General features: G+C 39.3%; 2 protein-coding genes across 6 annotated transcripts in view; one reads left to right on the top strand and one right to left on the bottom strand.

Annotated features, from left to right (window-relative positions):
- TTN (titin) overlaps window positions 1-1,962 on the top strand; it is a 244,001-nt gene extending 242,039 nt beyond the window's left edge. For all 4 annotated transcript variants that reach the window (XM_063341962.1, XM_063341960.1, XM_063341959.1 and 1 more), the window contains 2 exons: window positions 262-555; window positions 680-1,962. In XM_063341962.1, coding sequence (XP_063198032.1) covers window positions 262-555; window positions 680-978 — 593 coding nt within the window. In that variant the 3' untranslated portion in view covers window positions 979-1,962. The remainder of the gene's footprint in view (window positions 1-261; window positions 556-679) is intronic.
- A 4,707-nt stretch (window positions 1,963-6,669) lies between these two features.
- PLEKHA3 (pleckstrin homology domain containing A3) lies at window positions 6,670-19,860 on the bottom strand. 2 transcript variants are annotated; one of them, XM_063340773.1, is made up of 9 exons: window positions 19,579-19,860; window positions 16,846-16,892; window positions 15,546-15,662; window positions 13,991-14,146; window positions 13,182-13,318; window positions 12,015-12,179; window positions 10,832-10,875; window positions 10,170-10,285; window positions 6,670-8,520 (listed from the first exon to the last, which is right to left on the bottom strand). In XM_063340773.1, the coding sequence occupies exons 2-9, from the start codon at window positions 16,877-16,879 to the stop codon at window positions 8,393-8,395; spliced, it is 897 nt and encodes a 298-aa protein (XP_063196843.1). In that variant the 5' UTR covers window positions 16,880-16,892; window positions 19,579-19,860; the 3' UTR covers window positions 6,670-8,392. The 2 variants fall into 2 exon arrangements, with proteins under 2 accessions (XP_063196843.1, XP_063196842.1); XM_063340772.1 differs by lacking the exon at window positions 16,846-16,892 and having other exon boundaries at window positions 19,579-19,859.
- Window positions 19,861-19,893: the final 33 nt, after the last annotated feature.

Below are 19,893 nucleotides of genomic sequence, written 5' to 3'. Positions count from 1 at the left end.
GACAACCCATTTCTTCTTATGTATGTATGTACATACTAGTAACAGTTCCGTTTCCCACTTGTTTCATTTATAAATTACTTTTTGTGATTTGGACATCTTGAATCAAATGATTGTAAACAATTTTATACTCCACTGCAGTTTTCCATTGAAAGCAAACTATGCTGTCTCTTCATTTCTGTAAAATTAACCATATAGAACTGCATGACTGTTTGTTAATGTGACGTTATTGGTTTTTCCTTCTATGTTTGCGATGCTCCCCAGCTCTAATTGAAGAACCTCCAAAAGAGGTAGTATTGAAGACAAGTGGCGACGCAAGCATGCACGAAAGTTTTTCTTCTCAGTCCTTTCAAATGGCTTCTTCTAAACAAGAGGCTTCATTCAGCAGTTTCAGCAGTAGCAGCATGACTGAAATGAAATTTGAAAGCATGTCTGCCAAAAGCATGTCCTCCATGAAAGAATCCTTTGTAGAGATGAGCTCCAGCAGTATTATGGGGAAATCTAGTATGGCTCAACTGGAGAGTTCAACTAGTAAAATGCTTAAATCAGGTCTGAGAGGTGAGCAATACAATTACTGGTAGAGTTAGTGCTTAAAATATCCTGAAGTAGTCCTCAGAGTAAACCTGCTGCATGGCTTACTGGATACAGACTAACTTGGTATTTCTTCTCCTGTTTTGTAAAGGAGTACCACCCAAAATTGAAGCTCTCCCATCTGATATCAGCATTGATGAAGGAAAAGTTCTCACACTATCCTGTGCCTTTTCGGGTGATCCTGCTCCTGAAATAACATGGTACTGCAGAGGGAGAAAAATTACCAGTCAGGACCAGCAAGGCAGATTCCACATTGAAACCAGCGAAGATTTAACCACCCTGATCATCATGGATGTCCAGAAGAACGACGGTGGACTTTATACCCTGAATTTAGGCAATGAATTTGGTACTGATTCTGCCACTGTGAATATTAATATTCGATCAATTTAGAGAGCTTGATCTGTATTATTTACACTTGTCTTTTTACAAGTGATTCATATATGGACTGAAATATCTGATCTGTAAATATAAAAAAGAAGTATTTTTGTACCTACCTGAATGAGACAAAGTCCAAAATTATACATTATGACTTATAGTCATTATTGACCTAAGAATTTTAAACACTTTTTACACTGACATGTACATACTGTATATAGCCGAAATTAACGGTTATGAAGTTTTGTACCATTTATTTTATGACATTTTGAAACGTAACTTTTGGAACTAACAGTTTGGCAGGAGAAAGTTTCCTAGCAAACGACTACCCTGCTCAACTTTTAACTAATCTTTGCGCCTCAACTCATTGTTGATGTCTAAGAATGCCTCAACAGGTAGAGAGGCTCCCTGTTGAAGATCACCTACACCTAAGAGATGATACTGTGCATAGTATTTCATACGTGCACGAATATTTATGTTGAATCGGAAATGTAAGGCATTGGCGATGTTTGCAATTACCCTCCTGTAAGCATTGCTTTAATGTTTTACATTGGATCTGATTACGTCATGATTTCCATACCTGACTGACTATTTTTGGACAAAGTGCAAGCGGCCAGCACTTTGTTCACCCACTGTCTGTGTACTGTTTCTGACATATTGACTGCCTGAACAGCTTTAAAAAAGTAACATCACCTGGCCATCCCTTTATCAACGAAGCTTTTCAGGTACTCAAGTGCAGCAGCAGTACCCCCTCTCGGAGGTTCGTTAGGGTGCAGTGATTGAGTTTGTGTGGTAGAATTAGACATCCAGTAGTCACTTCCGGGCAACTAAGAAATGAACCACAGTTTGAAAACAAACTGTTGCTACAACATCAAATACCGCCCTGCACTTCAAATTTGCTTTAGTTCTCCTAACGTAGTAATAAGGCTTGTTAGCTGTTGAACCTCCTGGAGATAGAATTGTTCCTTTAAAATAAAGCATGCTTTCTGCACCACAAAACCCGCGACTCCTCGTTATTTATTATGCTCTATTTTCATAGTTCCTCTACTACACTACAGAAAAAGAGCTGCTGAAAGAAAAGACGAGGCAGAAATGCAATTCTCCAATGTAAACCAGGTAGCTAACTGTTGAAAATCCAGCCATCTACCAGAAACAGCCTGGCCACCAGAAAGTCAGCCTTAAAAAGTCAGCCTTAAAAAAAAGAAACAACAAAAAAAAAAGTTTTCTTCATAGGTTCTCGATTGACAAAGGATAAATTCTAACACATGCCAAAGCATTATGCTGTTCGTATTATCCCTCTGTTAAGTGACTATATGGATAAATTGCTAATCTCTCTTCTTTATCACTGGTCGCTGCTGAAAGTGGTTAAAAACTGCCTCCAGGAAACCTGGCTATTGGCTCCTTTTTTTGGCAGCTGCCACTAGTACAGACTAGTTGACCCCTAACTGCCCGGACCTACAATTTCTCACCTCCCATGGACGATATAGGGCCCATGCCTCATCAGTTCTTCGTCCCTCGGCTCAGCTGACATATCTATATGAGCAATATATCTGACATATCTATATGTCTATATGACATATCTATAGGAGCAAAGCCTGTCTTTACATTCCCGGGGGGGGAGGAATCACAAATCCCATGCAGGCCGGTCACAATTTTGGTTATCTATGGGAAAAGAGTATCAAGGTCAAAAGAGCAACTCTGCTTCTAGAATTCACTTATGTCGGCAGAAAAAGCTCGAGAGCAAATGCGCCCACAGCAATGCAACACTGCTTCAGGAGCTGTAAAATTCTCTTTAAGTGGAGCAGGAGCATTAGTTAGCAACACTTCTGCATCGCTATGATTCCCAGCATACGACTGCTACTAAAAAAAAGTTCAAGTTCCTCAGAAGTAGTAAAGAAGGTAGTATGTTTAAAAGCCTATTCCAAAAAGACTGACTATAGAAGCGGACCTTTTTTTAAATTTCCTACAAACATATATACTGTCAACCAATAGGTATCCAAACGATGCAGGAAAGCTAATAAATGGCGGTGAAACAAGGACTAAAGTAAAAATAAGGATTTCAGAAGAGTCAGGACAAGATCCGGACTTTTTCAAGTGATGGAATCGGGAACACTTAGAAATAATCATAAAGATGAAAAAGTTTAAGAGTGCGTGGTATTTCTTCCCTAAGGAGGAAAGAAATAAAAATGAGGTTAAAAAAGGCCATTTATTGTAATCTTTAAAGCGTTCAAATACAAAAAATAACCCTCAAGAAAGCTTCTCATTCTAATTCCATTAGGTGTTTTAAAAAAAACCAACCAACTCAATACAAGACACAAAAATACACAGGTATGGTCTTGTTTAACCAGCAACTAACTTGTATACACAGACACATAGGAAAATTAACACTACAAATGCACCAGCGAGTCATCTCAGCAGAAAGTAACAGTGACGGGCAGCATCTGCAGATTGAAGAATGGACTCTTCTCCAGAAACGCTACTGGAAACTCGGTCCTCCATGACCTCTACTGAGTCTAGACATATTTACTTGATCAAGAGGAAAGCACGCCAGCGTAAATGGGTTCATTCTGCCTGTAGCTCTCTGGCCCAACACTGCACAGTACTTACGCAAGCACACCTAATTTTAAGCAGATGAGTCAGTCACACGCCTAAAAATAGAATTTAAAGTACTTAGAGGCTTTGCTGAAGCACAGCTTTAATAGATAACTTTACATGCCAACCTGCTGAGCCGGTGTTTTTTCACGACTGCTACTCGAATGCTAATATAGAGTGACACTAATAAATTCACCACCTAAAGCTTCAGTATTCAGTTTCCCAGAACACATCCCTAGACAGCAACACTTTCCAAGACTATAGATTAAGCAGTTTCCAGATAAAAAAAAAATAATTAACATTTCAAATTATTTGCTTATTATATTCGGGTTGAATATTGTGATTTTTTAACTGAAAAACTGGCATTTGCTCACTTTAAAGACAAAATCTATTGCTCTATAGGACCAAGTTCAGAAAAATAACCTACCATTGATATGTGTGAAGGCATTTAGACTTGATGTTTCCTGGTCCTGATGCGTAAGGATAAACTTTTTAGCAAAGCTCTGTGAGTTGTTGTATAAAATCTGCTATACGGTCTCTACTAACATTTTACATTTGGCAGCCCGAGAAAAATAACTGTGATGGTGGATAGCCATAATAACACCAAGAGATTCATTTTACCGCTAGCAGACAAGAAACCCCAGTCTTTACATTGCATTTCAATTTTTACCGTTGTCTCCAGTTTCAACGACTTTGCCCTTCAAGGGGAAAAAAATTATATGAACAGAACACAAAAATCTTGCATCATCTCTGATAAAATATTAAATCTTCTCTAGTTGCTAGTTTTTTTTTTCTTCCCCCTTTTTGAAGATGATAATATTCTAGAGAGTGTATTTTAAAAAAAATTAAAATCAAAACACTTAATGTCTATCAAAAAACCCGAAGTGTAACAGTCAAAAATAAATCATTCAGTGATTCCCCCACTGGAATATGCCATAGTATTAACAACAGCGGTACAAAGGAGACAGGATGATGGAGAAAATCAGGTACTCTGACATGTCAGAAAATGACAGCCAGTGTGTAGAAAAATTAGTCAGACCCATAGAAGGCAATTATAACCCACTTCTGCCACTGTAACCCAAATTTTGTGGAAAATACCCAGGCAGCCTACGGAGTGCACTGAGAAAGGGAAGATAACAGAAGTAGCCAAAGCAGTATTTATCACAAGAGAATATGAAACACAAGGAGAAGGAGACATTCTTAAACCTTGTCCCTTGACAGGATTTAAAATATTACCTTTGACATCTATAATTTACAGTCTTGGAGATGCCTTTTTACCCTTCCCTTTGAAAAAGTTGAAGGAAGCCTGTCATGTTTGGTTTTTGTTTGTTTTTTTTTTTTTTTTTTAAACACATCCATAAGATACAGTCGTGCTCTCATCTTTAGCCTTCTCTCCCATATGCGTGCTGGTTAGAAGAGTCAGGATACAGCTATGGGAGTATCTATGTATATTGGTGCATCAACAGCCCTGACGATAGTGTCCTACCATGAGGAAACAGGCGGCACCAGACAGCAAAGCAGGGAAAGTCTACTTTCTTGCCAAACAATACTCTGGATTGTTCATCCAGATTTAACAAATATTAAAATGCTAAAAGTAAATTAAATTCCTAAATCATAGAATTGCCTAGCTTGGAAGGGACCTTTCAGATCATCCAGTCCAACCATCAACCCAACTCTGACAAAAACCATCACTAAACCCTACCTCTAAGCTCTATGTCTACCCGTCTTTTAAATACCACCAGGGATGGTGCCTCAGCCGCTTCCCTGGGCAGCCTGTCCCAATGCTTAATAACCCTTTCAGCGTAAAAGGTTTTCCTAATATCCAGTCTAAACCTCCCCTGGTGCAACCTGAGGCCGTTTCCTCTTGTCCTATTGCCTGTTATCTGGGAGAAGAGACCGACCCCCACCTCTCTACACCCTCCTTTCAGGCAGTTGTAGAGAGCGAGAAGGTCTCCCCTCAGCCTCCTTTTCTCCAGGCTGAACACCCCCAGCTCCCTCAGCCGCTCCTCACAAGACTTGTTCTCCAGACCCCTCACCAGCTCCGTTGCCCTTCTCTGGAACAGCTCCAGCACCTCAACGTCTTTTTTGTGGTGAGGGGCCCAAAACTGGCCACAGTACTCGAGATGGAGCCTCACCAGTGCAGATGATCACTTCCCTAGTCCTACTCACCATACTGCTCCTGATACAGGCACCTTCTTAGACACCTTCCAATCACTACTTACACAGTGGGAAGAGCAGAGGTAAAGAATTTCTTTTAGCATGTTTTAAAGTGCAGGCCATTACTCTATCTCTTAGTAAGCTTGCTCCTGTTAGTGTGTCAGACGCCCTTTGCAAAATAGTGAAGCACCGGTTCCCTCAATGCACGGTCAGAGGAATGCCTAATTCCCAAATCTTAGTTTACTGCTTAAGTTGGCTGATAAGGGACCAAGTCTTTCCATGATAGTGGCAATTCTAAGGATGCACAAACACAGTCACAGCCATCCGGGGAGCTCTACCAGTGAAATAAAAATCTGTATGGTGCTTTGGTCTTCAATGTTAAACAGCAGAGATCTTCAGGATGGGAACTGTGGATTTGGGCACTCAGGTTCTACATAAATCCTCTTTAAGCAGGAACTTTCTCTTCTAGATCTGGATCTGGAACTCTCAGGTTCAGCCCTCACACTAGTCGGTAAAGTAACGCCCATCACAGGTAGGTTTCACAATTACACAAAGCAGGATAATGACGAACATCATTTTTAGCTTTCAGAGACAGACATTTCCTTCGTTCAGGTGTTATACCCTTTTAAAAAGGTATTAACTCACACCAGCAGGAACAGCAGCTACACTACATCTCCTAAACTGATGGTTATCACTTTTCACCTAAATACATGTAGTACGCTTATATTCTTTAAGTGATAAATACTACTTAAAAAATTGAATTGGTTTCAGATCGATCCCTTCAGAAGCAACTGCAATCAAAACTAAAGTTTTCTCTGTAGTAGTTGAAAGCCAGAAAGAGATACTCGTTAATGTAACATATACTTAACACTGTACAAGCTGGCAGAAACCTCAGGAAAATGTCAATAAGTAGCTCTAAGACAGCCTATGATTCAAGACAACACTCCCATTGCAATATGTAGTTTACTTCTCTGAACATCTTTTTTAATACTTATTTTTACAATTGTCATAAGTGTCATACAGAATACATTAAAGCAAACATTCAGAAAAAAATGTACAAGCATGTGTGTGGCTGATATGCATATGCAAATGCTAGTTGCATGAATACTGACAGAACTGAGCACAAATGACAGCTCTGAGCTGGTATCCACAAATAACTTTACTTGTATGAACCATTCCATCCCATTCGACCCTGACGTAATGGTTTATAAACCGGTGTTTTATATATGGGCAACAGCTCATATGTTTTTCCTCAACATTTGGACCTATTTTGAAAGGAAAGGTTCCATTCCATTCCCATCTGTCCTTTCCAGCCTGCTTCAAAAACACGAAATTATTCATATACACAAAAGGAAGACTGGTTAAATCAAATTAAATATTTGCTTATAAAAACGGATTTTGGTATGTGCTTGAGTGCAAAAAACCCTGTACACTTATTTAACAATTGTGTAAATCAAAAACAGTAAATGGCTTGCTTAAAGTGCTCTACAGCTAAGACTTTATAGACCAAGTTTATCCCTAAATGAATACCCCAAAAGCATACAATGCTAACACTAACAGCCTTATGGACCAAGGTGCTAGTAGGCACTGTTATACTATATTACTCATGTAATTAAGAGAGTCGGACTCCAATCTCACTTACAGTTAATCCAAATTTACACTGACGTAACTGAGAGCAGAATCCCTCTCCTGGTGTATACCATCCTCAAATGATATAAAGGAGTTGCAAAAACAGAAGCTCTCTTTTGTATAAATATGTCATAAATAAAATATGTATAGATACAAATATTCATTACAACAGCAGCTTACTGGTCTAATATTTCAGCTCTTGCTTCTGTAATATTTTGCTAAAAACACATCTTAAGTGAGCAGAGTAAATCTTAACAGTGCTGCGTTAGCTACTTGTGATGCTACACACTCCAGAAGCAATTTATGCACATTTTGAAGCCTTTAATAGATCTTTAGACCTCTAGTAGTGAAAGTAGGTAGAAATTTTTGATGCAAAAAAGAATAAATAAATAAAAATTATTAAATATCCAATGTTTGGTACAAATGCTTCATATTAAGTTACCTTTATACATTTGTTTAGAAAAATACACTAAATATTTCTACTTTCATTGGCTAAAAATAAGGACCGGATTATGTATATCCTTGTGTTTTTAAAGAAGGCAATGTCAATTACCATCAAGCTGCTAGAGTAGACCCATTAGTGCCCATTCCCACAGCCCTTACGGAGGCAAAAAAGCCGTCCCAGGGCTAATCACAGCTCCTGGTGGATGACCGGTACAAATGACCAAGAGGCCCATGGCACAAGTTGCATTTTCTCCAAAAAAAAAAAATGAAACCTTTTTGCTGAAGTTTATAACCTGCAGGTTTACTAATGTATCAGTCAGACCTTCACACTTTTTAAAAAGAGCTACATTTACAAATGTGGATGCTTACCTGTTAAGCCATCATTTGTTTCAAAAAATGCACATTCAAACTGTGAAATATTAGGAAAATACTCTTGCAAATAAACTATATAAAGATAAAATACACTTCAAAGATAGTTTTTATGTTATTCTATAAAGTGCAGAGAAATCCTTCTAAAAAGGGAAATGACTACTTCCTATAACAACAGTATAATTACAGCAGCTTTTGCATAGCCTTATTTATAGAAAATTGAATACTTTCAGTTTATTCAGGAAGAAAGGGATGAAAATGTCTCTTCCAGTTCAGATCCTTCCTTCGATACTGATCTATTTTCTTCAGGAATGGTTGATGATACCAGATCCCCATTGACAGCACTTCTAGAACAGTGAGCAGATCCTAGGAAGATATCAATAAGTATTTAATTTCAACCCCCAAAAAACTCATCCAATCTGTCAGTTATTCTATTTCCTGTACGTAAGCAATCAGAAGAATAATTACTCCAGACTTTTTCTGAAGCATTTCAATCAGCATCATGTCCAAGGATGATGAGTATGAATAATGTTCAGCTAGTATAAATCAAGTAATTTTTCTCTTTTATTTTTTAATACATAATAATTTTTACATTAGGAAGGACAGTAATCTGTGAGCTGCAGACATATTCTGTAGGAGGAACACATGAATTTTATTTTTTTTAAAGAACCAATGCATTGATAAGCATTTAATTAAAACATTTTCTGCTACTAAAATGAAACAGACGACTTAACTGCAAGTTGGGTATTACTAGGCTACCTGACAGGAAAGAGGAAAAGCTAAGATAACTGGAAGGTAGCAGAGGAAGCTTCTAACACAGTAAAAGAAAACCGAAAAAGACAGAAACTGAGCTAGAAACTAGAGCTACACAGTAAGGAACCATAAAAGTCTGGTATTAGCAGAAACACAGGAGACAAAGACCCTTTTCAGCAGTCCTGAGAAGAGTCAGACTCTGTAACCAACACCAGAAGTTCCAGATGGTAACAAAAAAAGCCTCGCAATATAGGAAGCTACACTGATGTGCATCTACATTACCAATGAGACACAGAATAGGATCTAAACTAAGTTTATTAGCTTGGGATTCATCTGCCACCAGCACAGGGTATGCATGAGGTGAAAGAGGTGGCCACCCTGCAACACATGAGCATCAGAAAACCACGGAAATGGTGCGAAGGTGCAAATACTTGCTTCAAGATAGAATGTAAAGAATTAGTACATCTTTGTGATCACGTGGGCTTTCAGCAATGCCAGGCCTCAGGTTTTTTCTATGCAAGTAAGGCACTAGGCACTCCAAAAGGAAGCCAGACTAAACCAGAACTAGTCAAGAAGAACTAGTCAAGTTAAAGTCTCCCAGAGAGGAGTTAGGATGGAGTCAAAATGACAGCAAGATTCAAAAGGAAAAATCCCAGAAGAACTGGTTACTAATTCAGTAGGCCCATCTAATCAGGAGGGAATAATATTTTGATCATGACATCATTTCATAATTTTGGGGTTGCTTTTATTTATTATTGGCAAGGCTGCACTCTTTCAGAACAGTGCTGTTCTCTACAAAGGGCAAGCAGCCACTGAAATGAACCGTCTTTCCACAAGGCACTGGGTGGAAATGACCCCCCACTGCTCACAGGGGTCACAGAAGGGAGAATTTGCTTTGTGACAACAAGCAGGTAGCAAACAACAGTATTCCACACCACTTACCAGAACATCATTCATGCAAGATTCTGTTAGTACAAACATCCCTTTTCTGGTTATGTCTCTATTTCACCTTGCCAGTAGTCTCACTGATTTCAATAGAACTATTCCAGCTGTAAGATCCTTTTCAGTATGAATGAAAGCCAGCAAAAGTCAGCATTGTAACAAACTACACAAGTGCTTTAGTTTATGATATAGGAATCTTACAATCAAAACTTTGCATAACTAAGAAAACTTTTTTTATCAGCACTAGAACAGCTGCTGTGAACAAGGTAATAAATTGTACAGAAGGATACAGAAGAAAACCATTCCTCTTCCCAACTTACTCTGAGAATCTTCAAGGGGAGTATCACTGTAAGATTCTGTATCCGAGTATGTTCTTCTGCGCCGCTGTGAAAATCGGTGAAGGGATGAAACTGGTTCTTTTACAGAGTGATTATTCCTACAAAAGAAATGAGATCTAGAAGTAAGCAAAATCTGTGACAACCCATATAAATTTTAAATTTAAAACGATTTTGTGCTCAGATTAAACTGTTAGTATCAATGGTTTTCACTACACTAAACTAAAAATGGCACAGTCAACAGAACATTTTTAATTTTCACAATTATAAAGCCTGAAAAAGGAAATAAAAATGTAATATAATCTTTGCATGCAGAAAAAATAACTCAAGAATCTGAAACACTGACCCAAAAAGAATGTTAGCATTTCAAGCTGTATGTCTAATTTCATAAACTTGTCAGAATAAATCATTTGCATAAAGTTTCTACAGTAAGGACATTTTTAGAGCATATTAGAGACAGCAGCTGCATTATTTGCCACTGACACTGATAATCTGCACCCCTAGTTTTCAAATTTAGGTCAATTTATGCTGTTTAATTTTTCTTACCACCAAGTGAACAATTCTTCTTATATTTTAATTTTAACACTAAGAGGTTCATGGAGGCTTTTTGAGACATAAGAAAAAAGCTTAACAAAATAGAAGATTACCTTTCTGAATAGCAAGGACCAGGGTGGCTAATGGAACGTTTCATCTAGGGGAAAAAAAAATAAAATTAAATAAGCAAACAATAAACCACACCAAAAACGTCACAAGCTACTTGCAAGAATAATATGCATACCTACATTAATTTTTACTTTATTTACAGTTTCTACAAAGAGAGAGGGCAATCTTAGTTAAAAATCTGATTTAACTATGTGAAAACCAATTGCCATTGATATCAAAAGTTTTCACACAGGAAACGGTTTACTACAAAAAAGTACCACCTTGTTTCTATGGAGTTCATTCTCTCTTGCTCCAGTGTTACTCACAGAACCATTTGTTAATTGCTGTGATATACAGAAATATATCAAGACATTTTTCCTCTACCAAATGCCAGCTTAAATTCCCCATTACCCAATAAGCCAAATCCTGCCTCTTGATTCCTTGTGGTTCTTCTGATATCACTGTCAAATCTCTATACATATCAAAGAAAATTACTAATTTAGATCAATAATGATCAGCTTTGTAAGTAAACTGATTGAAGATAAAGAGACAAGAGATCCAAGTACAAAGAAAGGGATTCCCACAACGGAATCCCACAATAGAGCTTATCTTGCAATCTATACATATGGTCGAGAAGACATTTAAGATGATTCCACAAACGCTGTCCTTCTAAGGGAAATAATCAGTAATGAAGAGTTATGCAAGTAATATTTTTACCACTATTTACCTTTTTGTTAAATAAGGGCATGTTAGATTAATAAAACTTTTTTAATTATATACATTGAAAGATATGCTATCTTGCTGAAGTGCTTCGAGCCACAAAGCACTCATCTGTTTAAACAGGAGGCAAGCTTATGAAATTTTTAAGGTTAGTGTACAGCTAGCATTCTAAAAAACAAAGAAACAGTTGAACTGAGGAAAGGTTAAACCTCATTCATTTATGAGATACCTCATTACAGGGTCTTGACATGTACAATAAATTACTCTGATTATGTAAAAACTAGCAAACAAAGACTGGGAATGGAAAATTATTGATTTGTATTTAGGATCAGTACTGATCATAACAGAGTCAAGATTTCAACTGTTGACATCATAGCACGTAGCAATAGCATCGTCTTCTGCCATTCTTCCCCCCATTCAGCCAACAATATAACACTTAGAAAACATAGTATTTCAAAATGTCTAAACCATTTGGACAGGTGATGGTGACACAGGAGAAACTAAGGGATCAGGGTGAGGCAGCTGGAACATTTCTGGCTTAAACTTGGCATTAGCAATCTTCACACATTCTTCAAGTGTTGTGATAAACGTATTACATGTGGCACTAAGCAAGGAAGAGGCTTCATTCATGTTCTGAAAATAAATGAAAGTACACGCATAAGCAAGAAAAAAAATGAAACGATGCAAATACAACTCTGCCACACCACCACTCACACACACGCGCGCGCTAATTTCCCTCCATACCATTAAGAAATTCCATTTCCCATTTTATTTAATCAAATGTTCACCTTCCTGTGAGGCTAATTTAAGCAAACAAATGTGACAGCATTGTAATTTCTTTCTGACATCTGAATTTCTTTAGGGTATCAGCCAACAAAGCTGTAACATTTTTACTGCAAAGCTTGTCTGAGAGTGACCAACTAGTATCAGAAGATCATTCAGTGAAACAAATGAATCGCAGCAGGATGTGCAAACAGCTTTATCACTCCAGCACAAGGAGCCTGCAGGTCAGTCTCACCTTGCTGTAAAATGACAACAATTTCCTGTGTTGTGACCAAGCATCAACTCCTTGCTTTGCCCTCAGTGGACAACAAGATTGTCCACACATTGCTCCAGAGTGTAAAGAATGAAGCCATTCATAATTTCCAGTACTAACTTTTATTCCAAAGCAGAAATACTAGAATAATTTGACTTGTTCATATCCAGAGAGACTTATCTACACTGTAGGTTTCCAATACCTGTAACACTAGCTTTCACTGATAACAAAACGGAATACCCTCCTACACAAGGAAGTAAAGAATGGACAAACAAGATTGTTTCAACTATTCTCCCCATAACAGAGATGTGAAACAAGACACATTATTGCATAACTCCTATGGCAGTTCTTCCGGACTTTCAACCAAATGACTCAGTAACACAATTGCTTCCTAATGCATGTTACAATTACAGTTAAACCATCCAGGTACTTACTTTATGCACATATAATCACAACAGTATTATACACACACAAGTACTCACAAATTGACCTTTGGTTAAATGTCCCAAAATTAGAGATGAAAAAGGCATAAGATAACAACAGAAACTTGACGTGTATTATACAATTAATTTCTCCAGTGTCATTCCAGAAATCTGTACCTCAATGCTGGGAGGAGAGCGAGTCTCATCATGGTGAACAAATTCTTGTATTGTATGAACTTGCTGCATTAAAAGATCACAGTAGAGACGAAGTTCGGACATTTTGGTTTTGAGAGATTCATTGGTCTCACTTATTTCTATAAAAAATTAAGGAAATAGTAATTAGTTGCATAAAATGTATGTACACATTTTAATTTTTAAGCACTTTTCATTTAAATGTAAATATCAGTTTAAAATTCACTTAAACTTTCCCTTAATTTTGAGGAAAATTCTATTCTGCAATGAGTCAAGAACTGTACTTGAAGCAGACAATGGTTTGTACTAACTAGTTTGAGGCTAATTTAATAACCATTAAGAAAGACACACATTACTAAGAAAGATAAAGTTGAAATCTTTCTTAGCTGCAATGCAATATAGAAAACATTTAGTGGATGAAATTTACACCCACTGGAGTGGCTGGAAATAGTTACATTAAGCCATCCAGGAAAAAAAAAGGAAAAAACCAATAGTAACTATAAAGAATCAAAACAGCAGAAACCAAATAGCTTCACAAAAGCTGCAAACAGTATGTTTGTTCTTGTAACAACAATATTTGCTAGTATTTCAGCTTAAGATAGAAGAGGTCAATGGAGGTGACCCCTAATTCAAACATCAAGGAGGAATTTACCATATAGATGACTATAAATATAAACTGTAATTATTTCAAGACAATAACACTGACTTTCTACCACAATATTTGCACTATCATTATCTGAAAACAACATTTGAAAAAGTGGTAAGATTGTATATGCTGTAGGTAACACACATACCTTTTTCTTTTTTTGTTCTGGTATCCGCTAAACAGGCTTTTGCACTCCCCAGTGCTACCAGCCACCTTTGCCTTTCAGCTGCATTAACTGCTTTCATATAGAAATGCTGTTCCCCCGGGATGATCAGCTCCATTCTTGTGTTGTCTGTTGCATGAACTTATGATAGAGAAGAAAAGAACAATTTTTTAAAAAAGTAACCTCAACTCAGTAACAAGTATTTATTAAATGCTGATCAAAGTATTTTAAAATGTTTATTACAATCCCACAGTAATACAGTAAGCTAAACTGCTAAATAACAAAACGCCCAAAGCTGCTCAATCCTTCTCCCCAGCATGCCTCCAAGTCAACAGGTAGAAACACGAGACACTGAACAGTGGCCAGACTCAAGTACAATGGAGTTCCCTTTCTGCACAACTGTTGTGTTCCCAACCCGGCCTAAACATGGCAAACTGAAGGGTTCTGTTGCAAGGACAAGTATTTATGGAGAGCTAGGCTAAAAACTGAAACAATCTCTCTTCTAGACAAAATCTGGCTTCAGGTCACAGATCCCTAGAACCAAGAGCTGAGGTGGACTTTGTTTACAGTCTATTATCTTTAATTGAAAACTCTATTGGTTTTCATGTTATCAATCACATTTCTTCCAGACTCACACTGCACTAACCACGGATGCTTGAGACTGCACCAAATCCAGACTACAACTATTACCTTTCCTTCACCAAAAAAATAGGTTGACAAGAAAACAAACAAATGAAATGGCCAAAAAAAGGGATCTTCCACTTTACATCACTGATTTCATCTACACCAAGGAAAGAGTAACAAAAAGGAGTTACCACATGAAAAATACTTGGTGGCCCACATAAAATAAGAAGTCCCACTTTTTAATATAGAAGTACCCACATCACAAGCCCAGACATCCACAGGTATCTGGAAACAGGCCACCAGTTCAAAGTAAGAGAGAGTTAGACAATGCCTTGCTATTAGTCCAGGAGGTTAACCTACAGATTAGAATACGCTAAAGGCTAAACTCACAGTCTGACACAAACAGCTCGCTCACTAACTCTAACACATCCACCACCTACGCATGTGGGCAGCTTCTAACAGCAACAAAAGTAAAAATGACTCAGGAAAACAGGAGACTAAACTTCTCTGGTGTATAAGAATTTGCCCTTTTGGGTCACTGCTGCTGCTCTTTTGAAAAACTAGCATTTATGAATCAATCTCTTACCCCTGGTCATAAGAGGGATAAGAGGTAGAACTAAATAACTAGCCAAGGTAACTTGCATAAGCCACATGCACACAACTATTCAAAACAAAAAGGAATGCATGGTGGGTTCTAAATCTCAAAACAGAGCTCTAATTGTCAAAAGCATTTTTCTTTGTCACCATTTCATAATTCACATTCACTATTATTTGTGAACTATGAAGCAGTCACATCGGACTACAGATAAACAAAAACAGAGGAGGAAAAGCTTGTGATGCAAAATGTATGTTGGGTGATCTTTTCTATTTCCCTGGCAGCTACAATTTCCCCAAGCAGAAATCTGTTAACTCTTACCTTTTATTTCACACACAGCCATCTTTATACTTCCTTTGCTGCCTTTGCAAACATCATCCTGTGAATCATAGTATGACAATATCCCATTGTCTAAAACAAACCACCGAGGCTGCCAACCTAGCAAGATCAAAAACATAAAAAGGAAAGTTTAGTCTAATTATTAAATTGCAAATCAAATTCAGCTCTTTGGCTGTTAAAACTTTTATTAAATACGCAAACATTAAACTATTCATGTAACATACCAGGAAGTAAACAATCTGCGCAGTCTGAAGACCAGAGCCGCTCTGTAACTGAACTAGTGTATATATTTCACTCACTCTCTTTTTGGATGCAAGATTGGTAGTATTTCAGTCTTTACTATATTCCATTCTACAGCAAAATTAAATTTTAATTTAGCCACCAAGGAATCATATTTTAAAGGCTGATAAATTACATACCTCTGAAGAACCATTCTCATTCAAGTACATTTTTCAGGTAGACTTTCCTAAGATTGTAGATCTTATTTGTAAGACACAAATAAATTACCATTGTCACAGAATGCTATGCTATGGTCTCCTCTGCCTACTGTATTTCAGTGAAAACTTGCACATTTCACACTTAACTATTGACACACCATTTTCTTTGAAAGTAGCCCAGCTCCATTGCTCAACCACAATTTAATGTCAGGCATTGTGCGGGGAACTGAGGCATGGCTTATACTCTTAGGCCCATTTGTGAGGGCAGCATACACCAGTTCCTCTACTAAAATTTCCACCAGCTTTGCTTTAGCCAAATTATATAACGATCTCTCACCTCAGTGGATCTACAAAACAGAACAGTTTATGCATAGACACAAATACCTGTGAGAACTCCATGCAGCGTTACACCACATAGCAAATTATTGTCAGGGGCCCTCTTGGATTAAGGTATATTAGCATTCCTTTCTTTTTTTTTCCCCTCCCTTTTTTTTTTTTCTTTTTCTTTTAACAGCTATTTCATAAAACTCAGCACTCACAGGAATAAGTGCCCTAATTTCTAATACCACTAAATGCAAACCATTTTGCCTAGTTATATCACCTCTGTTTCTAAAAGTAACATTGAACTAAAATATTCCAGTAGAGCATAACAAGCAGCTGGGCTCTTCCAAGTAGAGTCCATTACAGTCTGGGTCTGCTGTACAACAGGAGCGGCTTATCCCTCTATTTTACAACTCAACACCAAACATAACTTCCTGCTTGGCTTAGGGTTTGGAATGGCAAAAACTGCAAGGCCAAGAACTCAACGTATTCGGCGATCTGACGGTGTGGTCCATGGCACTTACCAATTGCCATTCCAACAGAGCAAGCTCCAGCCATCCAGCAGCACGTACTACAACACAGGAGGCTTAATCAGACTCTTGAAAATCAGACAAAAGCTTCATACTACTCACACTAAGTCATGATGAGTTTTAACTAATTCAAGAAGTGTAAGAGCAGGCCCCATTACATTATGTCACAATTCCATGACAAGGAAACAATAACATGTAAATATTTTGTAAATTTATTAGCTATAATGGTAAGCATCTATGTCTTTCAAAATGCAGTGGCAACTAATAAGCAGATCCACACTCATATATAAAAGCAGAATGAAAAAAAAGTACAAACATTGAGGGATACCAACTCCCACAGGAAATACTTCAAATTGTATGTGTACATAAGAATATGCAGTCATAAAATGACTGCACTGAAGACCCTGTCCTGTAAAATGTTGGTTTTTTTCCTGCTACACTGTGTTGCAATACATTGACTCTGTGCTGCCCTTATCGCCTAAGTGCATGCACAGGTGGTACGTCAATGCCTGTCTCAACGGTCAAATTCTGATAGAACAGGACCCTACATGGATGATTATTTCAGCCTCACATTACGCTGGTACCGGAAAAAACAGAAGCAAAGGATTTAAAAGACTCCGAGCAGCTCACAGAACCAAGCTAAAGAACAAAACTACCTCTTCTGATTTGAAATTGGGCAAACAGTGGCCTATGCTTGACAAAGTATTTAACAAATTTGTACTTCTCAAATTCTTAGATGCACACGTGTTATTTGAGGAGAAAAAAAAAAAAGCTGGATTTCTGGTTTGCTCTCAATGAAGGAGGAAACTAAATGTTTTCCACAATGCTTCAGCAACAATAAAAAAGCTCCTTTGCTGCTTGGCTTCTACCGTTAATGACAAGTACTACAGCCTATTTCTGGCTACAAAAATAAATAGCAGAGTAACAAGAAAGTTGGTAATAACATTTAAAAATTTCACTAATATGATTAATTTTTTTTTTTCTTTAAATTTGCTGCCCTCATGTATTTTGGAAATCATAGGGAATTCCTGACACACTGTAATTTTGAAATGCAGGAGCAGATGCTCTCAGCTGGCCAGCATACGCAGAAGGAAGGGTTCTGCACCTTGCTATTTTAGAGGGCTACTGACTTCGCAGAAGTTAGCTGCGTACTGATAAAGCAGTCTATTGTGTGTACAGCATTCACAATTACTGTTGAATATTTAATCATTAAATAACAAACTTCAAATGGGAAATTTATATCAAACACTACAAGGGCTCTAACCTGTGACCTTTTACCTTTTGCTACAGTAACATTTCTGGTCATGTAAGTCAAAATGTCAATTTCCATTCTATTCTGAAAAGCAACTTGTATTCGTTGCTTCTTTCACAACCACAGTTTTTCCTATATGTGTTTTCTCCACATTTATTGTAAAGAAGTGACAAAAATATCTTATCAAATACCTATTTAATTACAGTACGACTATTCTTTTTGACCAGAAGGCCAGTATATGAGAAGACATATTTGCTCTGAAAAATGCAAGATTATGCTCTGTGCACTTCAATTCACAGCAAGTGCTCGCAACCCTTGCAACGTGGTCCACGTTTTATAAACCCTCAGAACCGAGTTTGACACCACTCTACACTCAAAACTGGAACATGCTGAAGCAGAACTGCTCAGGTGAAGTCCCAAAGAATGAGAGGGCAAAGAAGATATTGCCCAAGCAGTCAAACACGAGGCCTGATTAAGCACGGTGTATGATCTGACACTGATCTGCTCTGGAGGGACAATTAGTCCTGTTACAGTGTCAGAAGAGGAATCTGTTTCACCTTCACAGTACTGTCGATCCACTGCTCTCTCCAGAGGGAGGTGGCTTCTCTATTACGACAGAGGATGAGGCAAACAAAACCAGTGCTTTGAGGGCAAATGCAGGTATTTGGTGCATGTCTGTCTGCAGCACTTCTAAAAATATATTTCGTGAATACTTCACCCAGACCTGAAGTTTTTTTTATATGTTTTTATGTTAGGATACAGGAGCACAGACTCCAAAAAAATTACCATTCAAAAGCAAATTAAAAGAGAATTCAAACTTCCACGTTCAGCACTGAAGATTTAAACGTGTAATCTTAAGCGATTCCTCCGCTGCAAGCAAGGAAACCCTGCAAGTTTGCATGTTGCAAATTAAAAGCTGTATTCTGAGAGGAAACAGAGGTGGAGGGGAAAATCCCACAGCCGGTCCGTTAGAATAAGGCACTTCAGGCGGTGTTTGCTGCAGCCTGTCCTGTCAACAGTCCCTGACGAACTGGGCAAGGGAGCTCTGGAGGGGCGCTTGGCCACCCAGCTCCCGGCGGAAAACCGGGGGGGTGGGAGCATCTTGGCTGCGAAGCCGCCTTGGGGAAGGGCGACGGGTCTCGGCTGGGCCGAGGCCTGCCGCCCCCCCGGCACCACACACACGGCAGCGCTTGGGGAACGGCTGGCGGCGGCCGCCGCCGCTCGTCGCCCCGCGGCCCGGCCCGGACCGGCCCAGCCCCCGCAGCCGGCCCCAGGCCGCCCCGCCGCCTCAGGGGCGCCGGCAGCCTCCGCTCCACGGCGGCTCGGCTCTAAACCCCTCGTCTGGGGACGCCGGGACCCACCGACGCCGCAAGCAGCGCCTTACGGACGAGGCCAACCTCCCCCCCCGGCCCCATAGGCCCCGGCCGCCGCAGCCCCAACCACCGTCCCCCTAGGCCCCGCTTCCCGCCGCCTACCCGCCAGGTAGTTGGTCCACTTGTACAGGACCCCCTCCATCGCTCACAGCCCGGCGCCGGGCCGCATCCTCCTGCTCTTGCTGCGAGGAAAGGGCGGCCGCCACCACCACCGCCGCCGCGGGGATGGGCGCTCACCTCCCGTCCCCGCCGCTATTACTCCCCGCGAGCGCGGAGGCGGAGCCGCTCAGCTCCGGCGCGGCGGCCCCGGCGGCGGCGGCGGCGGCCCCGGCGGCGCCACCCGCCCCGCGGGCCGCTCCGCATCTCCCATGCGCCGCCCGGCCGCGCCTCCCCCCGACGACACCCCGCGGTTGTTTC

Source organism: Chroicocephalus ridibundus, chromosome 7 (genome assembly GCF_963924245.1).
Source record: "Chroicocephalus ridibundus chromosome 7, bChrRid1.1, whole genome shotgun sequence".
Taxonomy (NCBI): domain Eukaryota; kingdom Metazoa; phylum Chordata; class Aves; order Charadriiformes; family Laridae; genus Chroicocephalus; species Chroicocephalus ridibundus.
This window is presented reverse-complemented; position numbering and strand designations above follow the sequence as displayed.